The sequence below is a fragment of the Panthera leo genome, chromosome C1 (assembly GCF_018350215.1).
Source record: "Panthera leo isolate Ple1 chromosome C1, P.leo_Ple1_pat1.1, whole genome shotgun sequence".
Taxonomy (NCBI): Eukaryota; Metazoa; Chordata; class Mammalia; order Carnivora; family Felidae; genus Panthera; species Panthera leo.
The window spans coordinates 92,077,650-92,098,809 of record NC_056686.1 but is presented as its reverse complement, the minus strand read 5'-3'; the positions used below and the strand labels follow the sequence as shown (position 1 = coordinate 92,098,809).

General features: G+C 41.1%; 1 protein-coding gene across 2 annotated transcripts in view; it reads right to left on the bottom strand.

The window, feature by feature from the left end:
• Nucleotides 1–21,160, bottom strand: part of FAM102B (family with sequence similarity 102 member B) — a 98,965-nt gene that overhangs the window by 15,584 nt on the left and 62,221 nt on the right. For both annotated transcript variants that reach the window (XR_006206492.1, XM_042953194.1), the window contains exons 4-6: nucleotides 16,986–17,102; nucleotides 12,747–12,793; nucleotides 3,826–3,929 (exon numbers count right to left, since the gene is read on the bottom strand). Coding sequence is in view for 1 of the 2 variants with exons in the window: in XM_042953194.1 (XP_042809128.1) it covers nucleotides 3,826–3,929; nucleotides 12,747–12,793; nucleotides 16,986–17,102 (268 nt within the window). In the remaining variant the exon portion in view is untranslated. The remainder of the gene's footprint in view (nucleotides 1–3,825; nucleotides 3,930–12,746; nucleotides 12,794–16,985; nucleotides 17,103–21,160) is intronic.

Genomic DNA, 21,160 nt, shown 5'->3' with positions numbered 1-21,160 from the left:
GAATTACTGGGACCTTATGAAGATAAAAAGCTTCTGCACAGCAAAGGAAACAACCAACAAAACTAAAAGGCAACCAACGGAATGGGAAAAGATATTTGCAAATGACATATCGGACAAAGGGCTAGTATCCAAAATCTATAAAGAGCTCACCAAACTCCATACCCGAAAAACAAATAACCCAGTGAAGAAATGGGCAGAAAACATGAATAGACACTTCTCTAAAGAAGACATCCGGATGGCCAACAGGCACATGAAAAGATGTTCAACGTTGCTCCTTATCAGGGAAATACAAATCAAAACCACACTCAGATATCACCTCACGCCAGTCAGAGTGGCCAAAATGAACAAATCAGGAGACTATAGATGCTGGAGAGGATGTGGAGAAACGGGAACCCTCTTGCACTGTTGGTGGGAATGCAAATTGGTCCAGCTGCTCTGGAAAGCAGTGTGGAGCTTCCTCAGAAAATTAAAAATAGACCTACTCTATGACCCAGCAATAGCACTGCTAGGAATTTACCCACGGGATACAGGAGTACTGATGCACAGGGGCACTTGTACCCCAATGTTTATGGCAGCACTCTCAACAATAGCCAAATTATGGAAAGAGCCTAAATGTCCATCAACTGATGAATGGATAAAGAAATTGTGGTTTATATACACAATGGAATACTACGTGGCAATGAGAAAGAATGAAATATGGCCTTTTGTAGCAACGTGGATGGAACTGGAGAGTGTGATGCTAAGTGAAATAAGCCATACCGAGAAAGACAGATACCATATGGTTTCACTCTTATGTGGATCCTGAGAAACATAACAGAAACCCATGGGGGAGGGGAAGGAAAAAAAAAAAAAAAGAGGTTAGAGTGGGAGAGAGCCAAAGCATAAGAGACTGTTAAAAACTGAGAACAAACTGAGGGTTGATGGGGGGTGGGAGGGAGGGGAGGGTGGGTGATGGGTATTGAGGAGGGCACCTTTTGGGATGAGCACTGGGTGTTGTATGGAAACCAATTTGACAATAAACTTCATATATTGAAAAAAAAATAAAAATAAAAAATAAATTGGTACAAGGTAAACAATTGCATTGTAGTGAAATCTAAAAAACTTAAATACCATGGTTTATTGAAAAAATATAGTTTCGGGTGCCTGGGAGGCTCAGATGGTTAAGTATCTGACTCTGGACTTTGGCTCAGGTCATGATGTCATGGTTCATAGGACTGAGCCCTGTATTGGGCTCTGTGCTGACAGTGCAGAGCCTGCTTGGGATTCTCGCTCTCACTGCTCCCTCTCAATATAAATAAACTTAAAAAAATATTTTTTTTCATAAGATTTAACAGCACTCTTAAATAAAACCATTTCAGGGTGCCTGGGTGGCTCAGTTGGTTAAGTGTCTGACTGCGGACTTCGGCCCAGGTCATGATCTCACAGTGTGTTTGAGCCCCACCTTGGGCTTTGTGCTGACACATCAGAGCCTGCTTGGGACTCTCTCTCTCTCTCTCTCTCTCTCTCTAAATAAATTAATAAATAAATAAACGGAAAAACAAAAAGCATTTCAGTTTTTATGTTCAGTATTTCTCTAATAAAAATGAGTCAGATGTATTCTTATAAATACAAAATTGTGTGCTTTTTGAGAAAATCCTGCTCTCAAAAATCCATCACAGCAGTAAACTAAAGAGCACGTTGTTACTTTAGTATTAGTGTTGCTAGTGTTAGGCTATAATTTGGGCAAATGTCTGTGGTTTAAATCAACACAGCATGCAATGTAGCAGTGAGAATAAAAGTTCTTAAGAATTGATTATAGTATTCAGTTTCCAAGTAAATGTACAAAAAAACAGTGTCAAAGCCATTTCTAGCAGTTTCCTGATAATGTGCATATTCCAGATGCCAATTATGTATTTCCAGAACCAGGTTTCACAGAATGCAAAACTGTGGCCATTTTCATTAGCATGAACTATTTGAAAACTAGAACTGCTTTTCACTTAGAGGCAAAAGGAAACCAACTGAGTAACACAGCAATTACAGCAGCAGTTCTATAAATGATACTGGATGTTGCTGGACCAAGCAATGCTGCCAAATGAGTAAGCTACTGGAGCAGCCTGGCCCTTCTGCAAAGGTTTCTCACTTCTGGGAAGGCTATAAGATACAAACTCCAAACCAGCATCCCTAGTCCACTTTATAGTGGTCCTAAATGCAAAGCTGATCTATATGAAGATCTAAACCCAAAGAGGTGGTTCATATCAAGAATTATATAGGACCAGGGTGCTTGGATGGCTCATTTGGTTGAGGTCTGACTTCGGCTTAGGTCATCATCCCACTGTTCTGTGCTGACAGCTCAGAGCCTGGAGCCTGCTTTGGATTCTGTCTCCCTCTTTGTCTGTCCCCCCCCCCCCCCACTTGTACTCTGTCTCAAAAATAAACAAACATTACAAACATAAAAAAATAAAATCTTAAAAAAATGATATAGGACTGTTTTTTTTCTTATTAAAATATTTTTTTAATGTTTATTTTTGAGAGAAAAAGTGAGACAGCATGCACAGGGGAAGGGCAGAGAGAGAGGGAGACACAGAATCCAAAGCAGGCTCCAGGCTCTAAGCTGTCAGCACAGAGCCCAATGTGAGGCTTGAACGCACCAACTGTGAGATCATGACCTGAGCTGAGGTTGGATGTTTAACCGACTGAGGCACCCAGGCGCCCCTAGGACTAATTTGTTAATCGCATCACTACACCTTTCTTTTCATTCTTTCAAATAATAACCCTGCTCAATCACATGAGAGAAGAAAGAAAGCTCCTAACTCCTTTTTCTTCAGGCAACTGAACATTTTAGGCTTTTAACTATTGGAGCAGATCTGAGTGTGGCTGGGAGTTTGCCTGGGGAGGTGGCTCTCAAGGTGTGGCCCGGGGCCCGGCAGCATCAGTGTCACCTTGGAACCCAGGAATACAATTTTCAGGCTCCAACCCCGATCTACCCAATCAAAAACCTCTGGCTGCAGTGTCAGCAACCTATGGTTTAACAAGCCCACCAGGGGACTCTGATGGACACTCATGTTTGGAACCACCAACAGAGGAGAGTGTTCGGTGGGGGAGAAGCAACACCTGACAGGTGGCTGGCAGAAGTTGCTAGGCACACTCCTGTAGTGTCCCGTTCCATCTGTGGGGAGAAGTACACCAAGGGGGTGTGTGTCAATACAATATTGAGTTGTTAATCTACCAGAGCCTGACACTTCAGACGAAACAAAGCACTGGCTCACCCCAAAATTGCATAATTAAAACTCTGCTGATAAATTCTTGGCCCATTTCAAGCCATGTACCCACAGAATTTTTTATTTTTCTTTCCAAGATCTTATTAAAAATTTTTTTTAATGTTTATTTATTTTTGAGACAGAGAGAGAACATGAACGGGGGAGGGTCAGAGAGAGGGAGACACAGAATCTGAAACAGGCTCCAGGCTCTGAGCTGTCAGCACAGAGCCTGACGCGGGGCTCGAACCCACGGACCGCGAGATCATGACCTGAGCCGAAGTCGGCCGCTTAACCGACTGAGCCACCCAGGCGCCCCTCCGACATCTTATTTAAACTCCAGTTAGTTAACATACAGTATAGTATTGGTTTCATGAGAATTTAGTGATTCATCACTTACATATAACACCCAGTGCTCATCACAAGTGCCCTACTTAGTGCCCACCATGTTTCAGCCCATCCCTCTATTCACCTACCCACCTCCTTTACCCACAGAATTTGAAATCTGGGTGGGACTTTGGGAATCTTTCATGATGTCAAGTGGTGCCATTTCTCACAGATTAAAAAAAAACAGTAAGCTACACACCCGTACCTGCTATTCCAAGATGGATTTTGAGAGTCTCTCCACCTTTTCTATCTTCTTCCAGAGATTCAGATTCACCAGCAATTGGTAGAGACATTGATGTAGAAGGAGGCCTGTAAATAAGTATTTCAAAGGATCAGAACTTGATTAATGATGGGTGAATCAGAAAGCTTGAGATAGTGTTAAAGAATGGTTGTGGAGTCAGTGCACCACTTTAGTAAGGTGCCTGTTTAACGGTACCTCTTTGAGGGTGAACGTCATAAAAATCAACACATACTGTATGAGCTGCCTCAAAACTGGAATACACTTCATGGGGAAAACAAAAGATTTTTACTCAACAAAAAATGTTGAGACCAGAAAGGGGATTGCCTCCACAGAGTCTGGAAAAGAGGGGCTCTGGTTGTGTGTCCCCGGCACCATCTGTGGAGGATGCTTCAACTGTCAACTCTCAGACAAGGCAGGGAGGTTACCTGAGGCAGAGAAGGTGGTATCAAGACCCTTTGTATCTGAGGTCGGAGGGGAATACGTCATGCTTTCCACTCCAGGGCCTGAGCTCTCTTGTTGGCCTACTAACTTCTTAAATGGTACTCACGGTTTTAACTTCTACCTTCTTCTCTGTCAACGGCTTACTTACCCTAGGGGGAATCTGTAAAGAGCCCCAGTTGTTTAGATTGTTTTTTGGGCTGGATTCTCTAGGGGTAGGTGATGGATAGCTTTTCATTGGCTAATTCAAGGCTCCTATCTCCATGTGGAAGATGTGTAGCAGGTTGGGGCAAATCTGAGTTCTAAGAAGATTTTTTTTTCTTTTCAATAAAACATCCCTAACTTTTGAGGTTGACAGTCTGGAGGAAAACCACATCTTCCTAGAAACTATCCCTTGGTGACCTGAGGTAAAATAGGGAGGTGGCTGAAGGGATAGTGGGTGAAGCTGACCCACTACGTGGCAATTCCTTTTTTGTTTTTGTTATTTTGTATTTACTGAAATTCAAAACATACTAGCAAAGTACCTCTAAAATAAAGATTGCTAAAATAAACTAGAAAAGTATTTCCAAAATACAGATGACCAAAAATTAGTTAGCCTGAGTATATTAGTTATGTTGTTGCTGGAACACATTACCACAAACTTAGAGACTTAACATAAATTCATTATCTTACAGTTTCTGTTAGAGGTCTGACATAGGTTCCACTGGACCAAAACCAAGGTGTTGGCAGGACCACATTCCTTCCTGGAGGCTTTAGGGGAGAACCTGTTTCCTTGCCTTTTCCAGCCTCCAGAGACTGCCTGCATTCCTTGGCTCAGGCTCCTTCCTTCATCTTCAAAGCCAGAAAGGCTGCATCTCTCTCTGACTGTTCTGTATTTCGAATTTCCCTCTAACCCTGACATGCTGCCAATTACCTTTTCTCTTGGATTATACCTCTTCCCTTTAAGGACCCTTGGGATTATAGTGGGTCCACGTGGAGAACCCAGAACAATTTCCCTATTTTGAAGTTAGATTACTACTTTAATTCCACCTGCCACCTCATTCTCTTTGGCCATTTAACTCAACATATTCACAGGTTCTAAGGATTAGGTGTAGACATCTTTGGTGGTGCTGGGGACATTAGTCTACACACATTAATATACTACAGTTTAATATTTTTATGACAGTTCAGTAATTGTCATTCAGTTGCCTTAATACAGAATTTATCTTTTTTATCTATGTAAAACATTAAACTGGCCAGATGCAATAGTAACAAAAAAAATGTAATGCAATATAAAACCCATTGTACAACAGTATAAGTAGTGGTTATTTGTATGCATACGTTCATATATGTATATATAAAACTATACATGTGTACACATGTGTATGTGTATATATTGTGTGTGTACATATATTGTGTGGTAATTCTTAAATTCGTATTATATCATGTCAGTAGAATCCTCTGGCTATTTAGGTCCTTGAAGATACAGACATTTAAGACCGTCATCAAACCTATTTCGAGATTCTTTCTTTCTTTTTTCTTTTTGTGTTTATTTATTTTGAGAGAGAGAGAGAGAGAATGAATGAATGTGGGGAGGGGCAGAGAAGGAATCCCAAGCAGGGACATAAGACTTGATCTCACAAACCACGAGATCACAACCTGAGCCAAAATCAAGAGTCGGATGCTCAACCGACTCAGCCACCCTGGTGCCCTGAAACCTATTTATAAATTATTTTTATCATAAGGTCTCCTAAATTCCAAAATTGCATATCCTGTTGGGATATTTTCAAGTATTTGTCTTGCAAGTATATTGAAGTCAATATATGCCCAGCTAAGGCCATCTTCTCTTCCTAAATCTGCTTTCTTCTTGTATTCTCCAATTCTGTGAATGTCATCGTAGTCCACAAAGTCACTGAAACTACAGTCCTAGATACTGCCTCTGGGTCCTTCCTACTCACATTTCTCCACACCCAAACAGTTTCCAAATCCCACAGATTTTCCCATGTTTTTCCTATTTGTCATCTTTTCTCTGCCTCCAGTAATTACTTTAGTTTGGTCTTTGTACCTTAAGACCACAAGAGTCTCCTAGCTAGGAGCTTGTTATGAACATGTTATTCTCTAATTAAAAGCATGTCAATAGCTCCTTCCAGATAAAGCACAAACTCTTTATAAGGCCCTTTGTAGTCTGGCCTAGACCTACTTCTTCAGTTACCAAAGGCTGTATTTTTAAATAGTGTGAAATAATAGTGGCCTAAAAAGCCCTGCATTCAATATTCCATAAGAAAAAGTAACATGCAAAACAAATACACTTACAAAGAATGGAGTCTACAGTCCCAGTCATTAATCACTGATGGTGACTCATGCCTGCCTGTCCTATTTTTTTAATGCCAAGTCCTTTGTTCTTCCTTTCACAGGTGGCCTGATTCCAGTGTCTCCATCCCTCTACCTCTTAGACCTGTTTTCCAACTTTCAGTGCTCCCAGCCTGTGGCCTCTTCCCTTTCTCCCTGTCTCCCTCTGGCTCCAGTCTTTCCTGTTCAGCCTGACTTCAGGGCCACAATACTTTTAGCAATACCTTCAGTTTGGCATCCCTTGTTCTGAGGTCTCAAAACACTTGAAGAACCCCAACCCTTGATAATTTGAGCCTTCCTTCACTAACTTAGTTAACTGGGGTAACTAAGCATTACAGAGAAAATTCAATAATTTTGAATTATTGAATCAGTCCATGGGGATTGATATTAATTATGATCTAAAATCTTAGTGGGGCCTTGGCAGCTCTCCTAAGTCTCCCTACACAACTCAGTCGTGTTGAATAATCACTGTGCTTAACGTGTGTCAGTTTTTATTCTATTACCCCTTTTTGTTCTGAAAATGTTTTTGTATCCCTTATAAGAACTTGTTTAATATAGCTCAATTACAGAATGAAGAGATGAGATTTTATTTTAATGTCACAGCAACGTTAAGAGTATGTGAAAAATGACCTGAAGTGACAAAATTACGTACTTGATATTCATGCCCTGTAACAATGCCATAAACTCATGCAAGACGTTTTCTATTCCTGGAATGTTCTACCCACCTCCTCTGCTTGATAATTTCCTATTCATCCTCTAAAAATTAGCTCAGTATCACTCCCTCAGTGAACACTTCCCTGCATTTCAAGAAAAAGTAGTTAGGGACTCAACCATCCATGCCTCAGTAGCATCATATGTTCTGTGTCTGTCTCCCACAGAAGGAGTAAATTTTTCAGAACAGGGGCTGGCCTTACTTTAGTTTGGTAAATGTTAGCACATGGCAGACAATCAATGCACATGTACAGAATAAATGAGTGAATCCTGGGACTCTGGACAAATTAGTTCCTTAACCTCGAAGCCTCAGGGTCCTCACTTAAAAAATATAGATACTGTATCACAGAGTTGTTTCAACATTTAAATTGGAAGACAGTAATATTTACTAAATCATTTTGACAAATAGTACTCTCCTTCCTTCTAGAATATGAATGTTCCAGAACCCTAGCTATTCAAGAGGATTATCATCCCTAGATCTACTTAACCACCATATTGGCAGATGTCAGTGTAGCATGTATTTTTTCTCTCAAGATATCCTTTTTCTCTTAAAATTCTTAAAAAAAATTTTTTTTTAATCTTTATTTTTGAGAGATAGAGAGAGACAGAGTGCGAGCGGGGGAGGAACAGAGAGAGAGGGAGACCAGAATCTGAAGCTGGTTCCAGGCTCTGAGCTGCCAGAAGAGAGACCAACATGGGGCTTGAACTCACATTCATGAGATCATGACCTAAGCCGAAGTCAGATGCCCAACCGACTGAGCCACCCAGGAGCCCCTCTCTTAAAATTCTTAAAAAGATTTTTATTTTTGTAAGTAATCTCCTCACCCAGCGTGGGGCTCGAACTCACAATCCTGAGATCAAGAGCTGCATGTTCCACCAATTGAGCCAGCCAGGGGCCCCTATCCTTTTTCTTTATTAGCACTAGTGGTTGGCTTTTTTTTTTTTTTTTTTTTAGCCAGTTTCATTCTTTTACAAGAGTCGGATATTTGATGATTTGCAGAGAACTACAAAACAGAGAAACAGAGTCCAGGGCAGGTAGGTAGAGGGTGACTTACCAGCTGTCTTATTCATAAATACAGGCCTTATGGTATGAAATATATCTTTCAGAAAATGATACAAATTATGGTAAAGATCCTATGCTCATAAAATGTCAAAACTAGAATTTAAAGGTGAGAATGCTGAAGGTCTGCTGTATTCTTGTTAGTTTCTCTAGGTTTTTGTTTTTTGTTTTAGTTTCTCTAGGTTTTTAATTTTTTTTTTTTAACGTTTATTTATTTTTGAGACAGAGAGAGACAGAGCATGAACGGGGGAGGGTCAGAGAGAGAGAGAGACACAGAATCTGAAACAGGCTCCAGGTTCTGAGCTGTCAGCACAGAGCCTGACGCGGGGCTCGAACCCACGGACCGCGAGATCATGACCTGAGCCGAAGTTGGCCGCTTAACCAACTGAGCCACTCAGGCGCCCCGAGGTTTTTAAAAACTTTATATCCTGAAAAATTCAAAGACAGATAAAAGCAGAAAGAATAGTAGGATGAACCTCTCCAGCAGTTACTTACATCTATGTCTTAGAAATATTCAGTCATGTGACTCAGTTGTTTTTGCCTTAGTTTCCCCATCTGCAAAATGAGAACTTGGATTTTATAATACTTTTAAACTGGCTTGATGAAGCTCCTCCCTTAGAGACTTTAGGTAGTAAGGTACTATATATTTTTCAATAGAAAAAACTGATATATTGAGATTTATAATACATTTGAACACAAAGATTTTGTGGCTAAATATTCTGAAAAAAATCACTGGACAAATTCCAACACTCTTTTCAGCTCTAAAGTATTGTGATTTTACATATTTGACATATACTGAAATACAATATAATAAAAACAATTTACTTTTTATCTTAAAAAAAGTTTTTTTTTAAAAATGTTTATTTATTTTTGGGAGACAGACAAAGCGGGAGAGGGGCAGATAGAGAGGGAGATACAGAATTGGAAGCAGGCTCTAGGTTCTGAGCTGTCAGTACAGAGCCTGATGTGGGACTGGAACCCACGAAGTACGGGAACATGACCTGGGCCGAAGTCGGATGCTCAACCAACTGAGCCACCCAGGTCCCCCCTACCCCCCGCTTTTTTTCTGTTATAGAGAAAAAGTGCGAACAGGGGAGAGGGGCAGAGGGAGAGACAGAATCTTATTTATTTTAGAGACAGAGAGCATGCATGCAAGCGAGTCGGGGAGAGGGGCAGCAGGAGAGAGAGAATCCTAATCCATGCTGAGCATGGAGCCCAATGTGGGGCTCAATTCCATGACCCTAGGATCATGACCTGAGTTGAAATCAAGAGTTGGATGCTCAACTGACTGAGCCACTCAGGTGCCCTCCAAATAATTTACTTTTTACATCAGTAGTTTAAACATTTTTTTTTTAAAGTTTATTTATTTTGAGAGAGAGGGAGAGAGCATGTGTGCACACACGTGCATAGGGGAGGGGCAGAGACAGAGAGGGAGAGAGAGAATCCCAAGCAGAGCCCAACTCTGGGCTCGATATTATGAACTGTGAGATCAGGACCTGAGCTGAAAAACCAAGAGTCGGATGCTCAACCAACTGAGCTACCCAGGCGCCCCTCACCATTTTTCTATTTGGTCCATACTCAGTATGCATAAGTGCATGGATGGGTCAGAGTTGCTCCTTTTCCACTGACAGTTGTACAATTTCAGATTCAGAGAAAAGAGAAAATAACTATTGGGAGTTTGGTTCTCCTGAGAAATATTTTTATGTATCTTGGGATTAGGTGAGGTCTGTTTATTCTAATGAGTTATAAACATCTTTCCTATAAATATAAATTCTAGACTCTCAGAATTACATTCCCAGAGATAATACGGAACATAAGGTGATCTATTTTTGAACTCTTCAGTATTTGAGTTGCACAAGTGGAGAGATAAAATGGTAGAGAAAGGGCCAGAAAGGGAATATTAAGTTCACGAGAAGGAATGATGAATTCCTTTCCTTCCACTTTGTTTTGCTGCTCATTTTGTCATTTTGCCTTAAACTGATTCCACTTGAAAAACACTGTTACCTAAGAAGCCAAATGTAGCATAGCAAAAATTGTTTAGTCTCGAGAGCAGGATATAAAGAAAGAAGCCAGGAAATTACAGTTCAAGAGATGACAACACAGGAAAGGTAAGTTATAATAAAATGCATAGTTTAATCAATTGATTTTTTATTAAATATGTATTTTCAACTTTAAAAAACACTGTAAATAGGGAACTATATGGATGTTACTATTAAAAACATGGAAGTTGGTGCACAGGGAAAAATTAAGGTTTTCTTTCCTTTACTAAATATATTTTTCTCAGATATTCAAGTGATATATAATTAATTTTCTTTTGTAATTGAGTGTCTTCAGTATTGCTAACAAGCAAGCCTCTCCCCATTCAGCTCACTCTCTCACACTCTGACAGGACTCTTCCACATCTTTCCTCTTTCCTCAAACCCATCTCCATCTTTCCCGTCCGCACTCTTCAATGATCATCTCATTTCCTATTTCACTAGGAAATAAGGAGAAAATTGAAAATAACTTCTATATGCTTCCATTTCTCATATAACTGCATCTAAAGCCATATTCTCTGCATTCATTGCTCTTGACAATCCAAGGACACCGTCTAGTAACTGTCCTTTTTCTCTTCTGTGTCCCCTCTCTCCCTACTGAACCATTCAGATCTGTACACAAATACTATCTCCCATCTTAAAAAACAAACAAATAAACCCAAAGACCTGCTCTTGACCCTGTATCCTCTTTTTATTTGTAACTTGATTTTCTGTTCTTTTTGCAGCAAAATTGTTTATGCTGTCTCCAATTTTTCTCCTCTCAAGCCCTCTTTAACCCACTCCAAAAAGGTTACAGGCTCCCAGCAATCTATCAAAATGCTTGTCAAAGGCACTGGTGGTTTCTGGACAGCAAATCCAAAGGTCAGTTTCCAGTCCTCATCTTCCATGATCTACTTCCACAGTGTGGGACACAGCCAATACCCTTTCTTTTTCGAAACACGTCTCACGCTTGGTTTTTCAGGACAGTCTTCCCCTTTGGTTCATTCCTTTTCTTTCACAGGTTGTTCCTTTGCTGGTTCTTCCCCATCTCCCCAACCTCTAACACTGGAGTGTCCCACCCCTCAGTCTGTGGTTCTTTTCTTTATTTATAGTCATTCCCTCTAGGTCATTTAACCAAATTGCATGGCTTTAACTGCTCTGTATGCGCTGATGACGTCATGATTTCCAAAATTGTATCTTCAGCTCGGGCCTCCCCACTGAACTCTTGGTGTTATGTCCAACTGCCCACATGATGTGCCTGGCTGGATGTTAAACAGGGATCTCAAATGTGACATGCCTAACATCCAACCTCCCAACCCCCAACCTGTTTTTCTTAGAGGCTCTGCTATTTCAATAAGTGGAAAAACCATTTCTCTAGTTACTCAGGCCCTAAACCTTGGACTACTGAAAGAGCCTCCTAACCCTTTACCTATTTCTGCCATTCCTCCTGTCGTTGCTCCCCCAAATTGTCTACTCTCTACCTAGCAGCCATAAGTCCGATAATTTTATTCCCTTGCTCTAAACCCTCCAGGAGCTTATTGTCTCACTCAGGTTATAAGTGGCCGATGAGACTCTTCATCATCTGATGCTATCTCCAATCCCCCTACTCCTCATTCTCTCTGTTCTAGACATACTGGTCTCCTGGCAGTTCCTGGGACATGACAAACACACTCCTCCCTCAAGACCTTTGTCCCTGTTCCTCTACCTCAAATGCTCTTTCCCCAAATGTCTGCATGGTGTGCTTCCCACCTCCTTTAGGTCTCTGCTCAAATATCAGCTTTGCCAGGGAGGACTTTCTTGACTACACTCTAAAACAGCAACGTTTCTCCCCACCATGCCTTCCTACCCTGCATTATTTTTCTCCAAAACACTCATTGCTCTTTTTAAATTATACATGTATGTATTAGCTCGTTATTTGTTTTCCTCTTAGAATACATGCTCCAAGAGGTCAGGGACTTGGTCTATTTTTTTTTCACTGCTGTTTCTCTAGTGTCTAGAATAGAGCCTAGCACATGGTAAGGCACTTAAGAGGTATTTGTTGAAGAAATGAATAAGTCTGCGGAGGTCAAATTAAAACATTTAATTTGTATAGTTTCACCCAAAACTTGAAGATGATGAAAGACTTATAGCTTAAATAATTTTAGACTGTGGGGAGCTTGTTTGGTAAAAGGTAATAGTAACTTCTATGTGGGTCAGGTCAGTCTCCTAGGAAGAGAACAGTCCTTCACTAGTAAATATTATGAAATATGAATGCAAAAATTTAAACAGACAAACAAAAAGAAACCACTTTTATACTTTCAGATAAATAATTCATTTACAGAGCTTCAACTTACGTTTTAAAACATGGGTCTCCAGACATCAGCTGCATACTGATCAAAACCTGAATATTAGGAAAAGAAATGTGATTATAAAAGTTTCCTTGAGAGGAGAAGCCACATTCCACTCATCTATGCATCCGCCACAGAATCTAGGCCAATATTTTCTGTTTAGAAAGTATTAAATAAAATGATTGCTTAATTGGGTTACATCCAGTATTAAGTTGCTGCTTTATACAGACACAGATTTAAAACCACTTTTTAACATTCAAAACTCTGTAACTGCAAAAATCAGAGTGGAAAAGATGGAAACAAAAAGCAAGTGCTGCCCTAATAACAGTTCTGTGGGTGTGTGCTGTGCTGGTCTAGTTTATCTGTCTTTCCTCCCCAATTCCTGTGGTGCCCAAGTGTCTGGAATGTTTCCCTCCAACTTGCCATATTGTTGCCTCATGGGCTGCCTGAAGTGGCTTGCAAGAGCACAATGCTTCTGGCCCGTGTTGCAGCTTTAGATCAGAATTTAAACCTTTGCTAATGCTTTCTGAAATGCTGCTGTTCTCTAGTTGTGACTGTCTTTTAAGACTCAACCACAGCCGGGGGGGGGGGGGGGGGGGGTTGGGGGGGGGGAGGAGGAGGCGCCTGGGTGGCTCAGTTGGTTAAGTGTTGGACTCTTAATTTCAGCTCAGGTCATGATCTTGTGGTTGTGGTGAGATGGAGCCCTGAGTCAGTCCCTGTGCAGAGTGTGGAGCCTGCTTGGGATTCATTCATTATCTCTCTCTCTCCCTCTGCTCCTCCCCCGGATTCACTGGAGCTCTTTTTCAAAATAAACAAATAAACATTAAAAAAAAAAAAAAAAAAGACAGCCATAGGACCATGTTTCCTTCTTCTGGGAGTAATAATGATAATGGTAGTAATAACAACAACATTAACAGCAATCATGATTTGAGAATTAATTATGTGCCAGGCATAAACTGTGTTTTATAATGCAAGATTTCACTGGATCTTCAACACTCCTATGAGAGATGGATACTTTCATTTTAAGTTCAGGAGATATATTAGTATTTTCAAGATCAGGTAGCTAATAAAGGGCAGAGCTGAGATCTGAAGCTAGGACTGCACAATACTAAAACCCACGGTCTTTATGAACAGGAGGAGATACAGTGGCTGACATGTATCCTAATATAACCAACCTCATTTCTTTCTTATTTCTTCACCCCAGTGTCTCCACTACTGTTCTTTTCCCCTTTGAGCACTACACTTACTAAATGTGTGAGTCTGGGTCTGCTGCGCTGGTAGCCTTATCCCCTCCACCACAGTCTGGTTTCTAACTCTGTCAAAACAGCACTCTTGAGTATCTTTAATGTCTGAGGAGGGAGGGAGATGGCACATGCAGCTCTTAAGAAATTGTGTGGGGAAGCAGAACAGAGAGAGTAGGATAGTGGTTGGAGGAGGTGAGAAACGGTTTTTGTTTTAAACACAGCAGATACTAGAGCTGTTTCTCCATATGTTAATGAGAATGATTCACTAGAGATAGAGAACATCAGGAGAAGGGATAGTCCAAGTGGCACTGCTCTGGATTAGGCAAGCTCTGGATTCTTCAACCCAAGGGAAGGGATTGACTTCTGACAGGGAGAGGGGCATTTCCTTCATTGTAACCAGGGCAAAAAGGATAACAGGGCTGGACAGACAGGAAGAATCATAAATTTGGCAATGGGACGATGAGGGCATTTGGTTTAATGGCTTCTGTTTTCTCAATAAAGGATAAAGAAAGACCATCAGTTGAGAGTAAGAGTGGTGTATAGAGATCCAAGGGGAAAGAAGGTATATAATAGAGTCTCTAGAAAAACGGGAAAGGATGCTTTCAAAGGAAGTACAGTTGCTTGATGGCAGGGAGCAAGACTGAAGGAATGGCAGCTGGATGGTTGTATGATGTTCTCCAGCAACATTCGGCAACTAGGACGCAAGTCCAGAGAGGACAGTTGAGTCTGACTGGGGTCGGGGATTACTCAGGGGAGAGCAATGAGGGAGACAGGGGCAAAGGAGCGAGGAATATTTCTGAGCATAGGATAACCATGGATACCAGAATCGAAGCTGGATAAAGAGGGAAGTGGAAACAAGTGGAGGCTGGTAGACAGTGAGAGCGGTCAGGTTAAGAATAGCCAAGTGAACAGTAGACCAAGAGGACTGGAAACATAATAGATGGGAGCAGGGGATACATGGAACTAAAATTCTGGAGGTGGTGGAATTTCTAGAGGTAAGTCTAGACTGTGACCATGGGGTGTGGAATGGAGGTGAAGAAAAGGAAAAAGTTCCTGGAGAAGGGTAGTTTGAGGAAAGGAGAGGTCCCAGGCACATGAGAGATTAGCTAGAAGGAGAGAATGCACAGAAAAGACAGTCTGCAAGGACAGATCACCCACCAGATGGTGGAGCCATCAAAAAATGACGACAGAAGGGATGGAAAGAAAAACTGTGAGCCAGGAGCTAAGTCATCATAAGTAGGAGAGAGAAGGTAACTAGGTGACCAGGAGATGACAGCTCAGGCAGGGAGACAGCGTGTGTGATACAGAGTGGTATGATCTATAAAAGAGTAATTTCTTTGTAGGGCCAAGTGGGAGAAATGGTGTGAAAGGATCAATGGAGAGCCAGAAGGAAACTACTCCAGGAGTTGGCCCTAAGGAATAGCAGGGGATGGAATTTAAAATTAGAAGGTTATTTCAATTCCCAGAACACCTGGGTGGCTCAATCGGTTAAGTGTGGGACTCGATTTTGGCTCAGGTCATGATCTCACGGTTCAGTTCGTGAGATCAAACCCCATGTTGGGCTCCACACTGGGTGTGGAGCCTGCTTAAGATTCTCTCTCTTGGGGTGCCTGGGTGGCTCAGTAGCTTAAGAGCCTGACTCTTGATTTTGGCTTCGGTCATGATCTCATGATTTGTGAGATCAAGTCTTGCTTCAGGCTCTGTGCTGAAAGTGTGGAGTCTGCTTGGGATTCTCTCTCTCCCTCTCTCTGCCCTTCCCGTGCTCATGCTCTCTCTCTCCCTCTCTAGATAAATAAACATTAAAAAAAAAAAAAAAAAGATTCTCTCTTTTCCTCTGCTCCTCCCCTGCTTGAGTGCATGCGTGTACACGTGCCTTCTATCTCTTTCTTAAAAAAAAAAATAAAGAAAAAAAAGAAAGTCATTTCAATTCCTAATGAAAACACTATTCAGAGAAGGATTATCTTTCTTCTTACACTGCAAATATGAAGAAACTTAGCGGCTTGTTCAGCTTGTTTGGGATCAGTCTAAGAAGGAATAGGGCAGCCTGTTTCTTTGGAGTCTGATGCTTAGACAGCATGGCAACATGAAAAGACCACTGACTACATAATGGTAGAGATGCATTCTGGTCTCTGCTCTGCTACTGATGACTGATGACTTTAGTGAGACAGTTAACCTTCTGAGTCTCAGCTTCTTCATCTGTAAAATGGAGAGAATCTATCCCCATCTGAAGAACACTGTTTATCTTACACAGGTATATGCAAGTGCTTTGAAATTTTTTTCAGTTATATTTATTGAAAACAAAGTTTGAAAAGTGTAGGTATAGGGTAATTCTTTGCTCCACTAACTTCTGACCATACAGTTTTTATTAGGAATTATTTTCCTTTCTTATCATTAGATAACTTACCATCAAGGGGTAAACTAACTAAAATACAGCAAAAGGTCTGTCTGGTGAGGCTTACTAGGTACAAGACATTTTACAAACATATTCTGCACTGGTCTCATTTAATACTCCCACCAACCGTATGTGTTCTCTGTGGCCACCACACTATGGGGCTGCTGATGCTACTTGGAAACAATATCGCAGATGCCCAAAGTGAGTTCCACCTGTCACTTTACTAGTTACCAGAGAACCCAGTGACTTCTATGTGCCCACCATAGCTGCTTGGGAAGTCACTTTTCAGGAGTGATACATGTTTTAAGGCATTCATTCATCATGCTCCTTACTGTCAATGAGCCTGATGCTGTAGCAGTTGTATGTACTATTCCCTGAATGTTCACAGCCTCAGAAACACCTTAGGATCATGAAGGTGAACATCTGTTACTTTTTGCTGCTTCTGTGATATGGGTAGCCTTTTTCCCTTGAAGGTGAATATTTCAGTGTGGTGTGGTCAGCTTATGATCTCAGTACTGATTCCCATCTTGCCCTTGACTGTGTATACCTACGCTTATTCAAAGGCAGAGATTCTCATTTGTTGACATGTAAATCTCAAAACATGCTTACTTTAAGAATGGAATTATCCTGTCTTGTATTTTTGGTATCATAGCCTTCCAGTAAACAGCGACGAGTGGTATTTCCTGATCCAGCAAACTCTGCCAGGTTTAGATCTGCAAAGCCCAGCTATGAAAAGAAAGGGAATTATATTAATAGAATATCTACTAGGCTTCTATCATATTCTCCTTAAAATAAACATTCAACCCATGCTCTAGACAAGTTTTCTCAAACAACGGTCATTTGCAAGTGTGGCCATCTTAACAATATCTGCCCCATTATTTGCTTAATGTGTATCTTAAGATTGGCTCACCTTTTTGTTAAAATATATCAGCTTTTCTACTCTTAAGCAATATGATCTCTGAAATCACAGACTTGATGTACTAAATATATATTTTTTTCCTGTACACACTGAAATATATAACTGTTGAAGTAAAAATAATGTTTATCAAACAATTAAAATATTCCAAGTAGCAGCAGTACTCATCCAACACTGTGGGAAACGGCAGCCGACCAGTCATGCATGATCACCTGCATATTCATATAGAAAACTGACCAGACTTTCTTTTCCCCATTCTGGTTCTGGCTCCTTTCCCAGTTAACCACTGGTGACTGAAGATAGTGGCAGGTTATTAAATTCTTACTTTAAATGCAAGAAGTAGAATGATTTAAATGTATCAGACATTTTCTTTGGTATAAGCCCCTTCTCCTTCACCACCTTTCACATTTGCCTTGCTGATCTCTCTTTACCTTTCTTTTCCCCTTCCCCAAAGCTGCACCCCACAACAACGCTCTATGCTGCTATCCAGAAGTTCAGCTGAAAGCTGTTCCTCCCTCTCATTATGACCCAGGTTCTTCTCCATTTTCTGAAGTTACCAATGATTGTCCTGCACTCTTCCCTCTGATGTTGTTCAACTTCTATTTCCCGTCTCCAAGCAGTAAAGAAATATGCCCCACCCCCCCTTTTTTTTTTTTACAAACTAAGTCTGTTCTACATGACTAAATGTATATGGAATCTTTTATTAAAAACAACAAAAAATGTTTTGAATTTGTAGTTAAGCACATCTCCCTGAATACCTAATGAAGAGTATTAGCCATTTCAAACACTGCTATGATTTTAAGCTGCCTGTTTTAAGATTTAAAAACACATACTGGACACATATGAATGGCATTCAAGATGAAGATTTTAACTACAGGCTGGAGCATTAATTTAGTAGCTTTTACTAATTTTTTAAAATGTTTATTTATTTTTGAGAGTGAGACAAAGAGACAGAGCATGAACTGAGAAGGGGGAGAGAGAGAGAGAGAGAGAGAGAGAGAGAGAGAGAGAGAGAGAGACCCAGAATTCGAAGCAGGCTCCAGGTTCTGAGCTGTGAGCACAGAGCCCAATAAGGGGCTCGAACCCATGAACCGTGAGATCATGACCTGAGCCAGAGTTGGACGCTTAGCCGACTGAGCCACCCAGGTGCCCCTAGTAGCTTTTAACTGGTACAAAAAGAATGAAGAGTAAGAACTTTGAGACCAATTAAAGGGCCACAATTTCCCAATGCAGTAAGTCAGAACACATCAGGCCACAGGTGACATCTACTTAATTTTCACATGGCTACTCTGGCCTTAATACCTTTTAGGGGTTTAGAAGAATAGCCTGGATGCATCCAGGGCAAAGCCACATCCAAATGAGCATGTGAAGATTCACGTGGCTATTTGATTGCACATTATCCAAAGGCTCTATTTCATACATTATCCTTTTTCTTTAAACCTCCAGCACCTCCTTTCCATCCAAACTCTCTGGTGATGCCTTGCTTTTTAATTCACTCAGAAGATAAAAGCAATCAAAAGAGCGCTTAACTTCCACAAGCTCTTACGGCTAGCCACATCTACTCACCTGCCTGCAGCTAGGCCTGCTTATTATAAGTGAACTGGCTGTGTTCCGATCTGAGGCCACTCACTGTCCTCTGGCCTACTCAAGTTCACTGCTTCAGGAATTCCTCCCTCTCCTGCATTCTCAAGTTTCCCTTCTCTACTGAATCATTCCCATTCCACCATGTGGACCCGCTGGAGTTTTTGCCATCTGAATGAACAAAAGAAAACCTCATCTCACATCTCTGTCCAGTCTGTTGGACTATTTTTCTGCTCCCTTTTATAGCAAAGCTCCTTGAAAGAGTCATCTATGTTGACTGTCTCTGGTCCCTTCATCCTTGGCCACTACCTTGTCAGCTTCACTTCCCCGCTTTCTTATTTATTTATATTTATTTATTTATTATTTCTTATTTCTTCTGGACACAATGTCCTTTTACTTGCAAATGCCAAGTCCACCTCAAGGCCTTTAACACTAACTGTTCTTTTGCCTGAAACATTCTTAGATCTTGTAGCTTTCTTCCTCACTCCGTTCAGGTCTACGTTCAAATGTCATCCAAGGGGCTTTCCATGACCATTCTAAATGCCTTGGCTCCTTCCTCCCTCTCTAACCCTGTAGTTGTCTCTCTTTACCCCTTACCTGCCTTGTTCTTCTCTTTAGTAGTTGTTACCATATCACATACATACATATTTCATATTTATTTTGTTTACTGTCCATTCCCTCCAACCTTCCATGAGAATATAAGCTCCATAAAGGCAGGAATTTGGGTCTGTTTTGTTTACTGCTATGTCCACAGTACTCAGAATAGTGTCAAGAACAATGCCTGCCATATGGTAGGAGTTAATACATATCTGTTGAACAAATACCAGCCCACTGGCCCACTATCCACTATTAGAATGCTGGTATTATAGTGTCACTATGCATAATTCAAGTAAAAAAAAAAAGGTATCTGGTCTGTCATCACTAAGAAAGCATATTAAAAGGTGGGGTATGTCAACGTGATGTTTTAGGCTGCAGGTCAACACTTACTGAGCACCTTTTATGTGCTAGGCCCTGTTGGGGACCCCACAAAACAGTGATGAACAGGACAGATAAGGACTGTCTTGAAAGAGCTTACATTCTAGTGAGGCACAAGATAGTCCACATTTCCTTAGGATTGTCTCTGGCTTCACTGAGATAACTGTCTCATTAAAATGGCAAGTGTACATAGATACTAGCTATATCTGTGGTAGATATTACTTCATTTGGCAAACAATTTTGAGCATCTACATTTCAGGTAACACTAGGCATCAGGAATGTAAATCATTCCTATCCTCAAGGAGCTCATGGTTTAGTGAGGGAAGAAAGAAAGAAAACAAATTCTTATAAAAAGTGTAAGTGCTGGGGCGCCTGGGTGGCTCAGTCGGTTAAGCGGCCGACTTCGGCTCAGGTCATGATCTCGCAGTCCGTGAGTTCGAGCCCCGCGTCGGGCTCTGTGCTGATAGCTCAGAGCCTGGAGCCTGTTTCAGATTCTGTGTCTCCCTCTCTCTGACCCTCCCCCGTTCATGCTCTGTCTCTCTCTGTCTCAAAAATAAATAAACGTTAAAAAAAAAAAAGTGTAAGTGCTGTGACAGAGGAAGGCACAATTACAAGACAGAAAGGAAAAGAGAATTTCTCAGGGGAAAGGACAACTAAACTGAGTGTTTAATGTTCTAAGAGGTGACAGGACAAGGGAAGGGGGAAGCACATACATGGCAGGGAAAACATCAAGTCACAAGGCAAAGAGGCTAAAAGAGCATGGCACACTCCAGGAATTTTCTGAGCGCAGTATGTCTGAAGCATAAGAATAAGTGAGTGAGTGGGGCACCTTAGTGGCTCAGTTGGATAAGTGTCTGACTCTTGATCTTGGCTCAGGTCATGATCCCAGGTTCATGGGATTGAACCCAGTGTCAGGCTCTGTGCTGATGGCATGGAGCCTGCTTGGGATTCTTTCTTTCTCTCTGCCCCTCCCCCTTCCCTGCTCACACCCACATACCCTCTCTCTCTCTCTCGCTCTCAAAATAAATAAACTTAAAAAAAAGAAACTCTGGAAAATAATTTTTTAAAAAAGGAGTGAGTATATGCATGTACAGACAGATGATTTGTAAACCAAGATGGATCTAAATGTTGCGTTGAAGACTTTTCATTTCGTTTTCCCTTCCAGCAATAGATAGCTGTTGAAGAATTAAAAGGGTGAGAATGATTGTGTTTGAATTTCAGAATGATCACTCTGGCAGTAATGTAGAGGATGGATAGAGGGAAACATCAGAGGCAGAGAACAAAAGATAGGAGGCCAGTGCAGGTTTTAAAT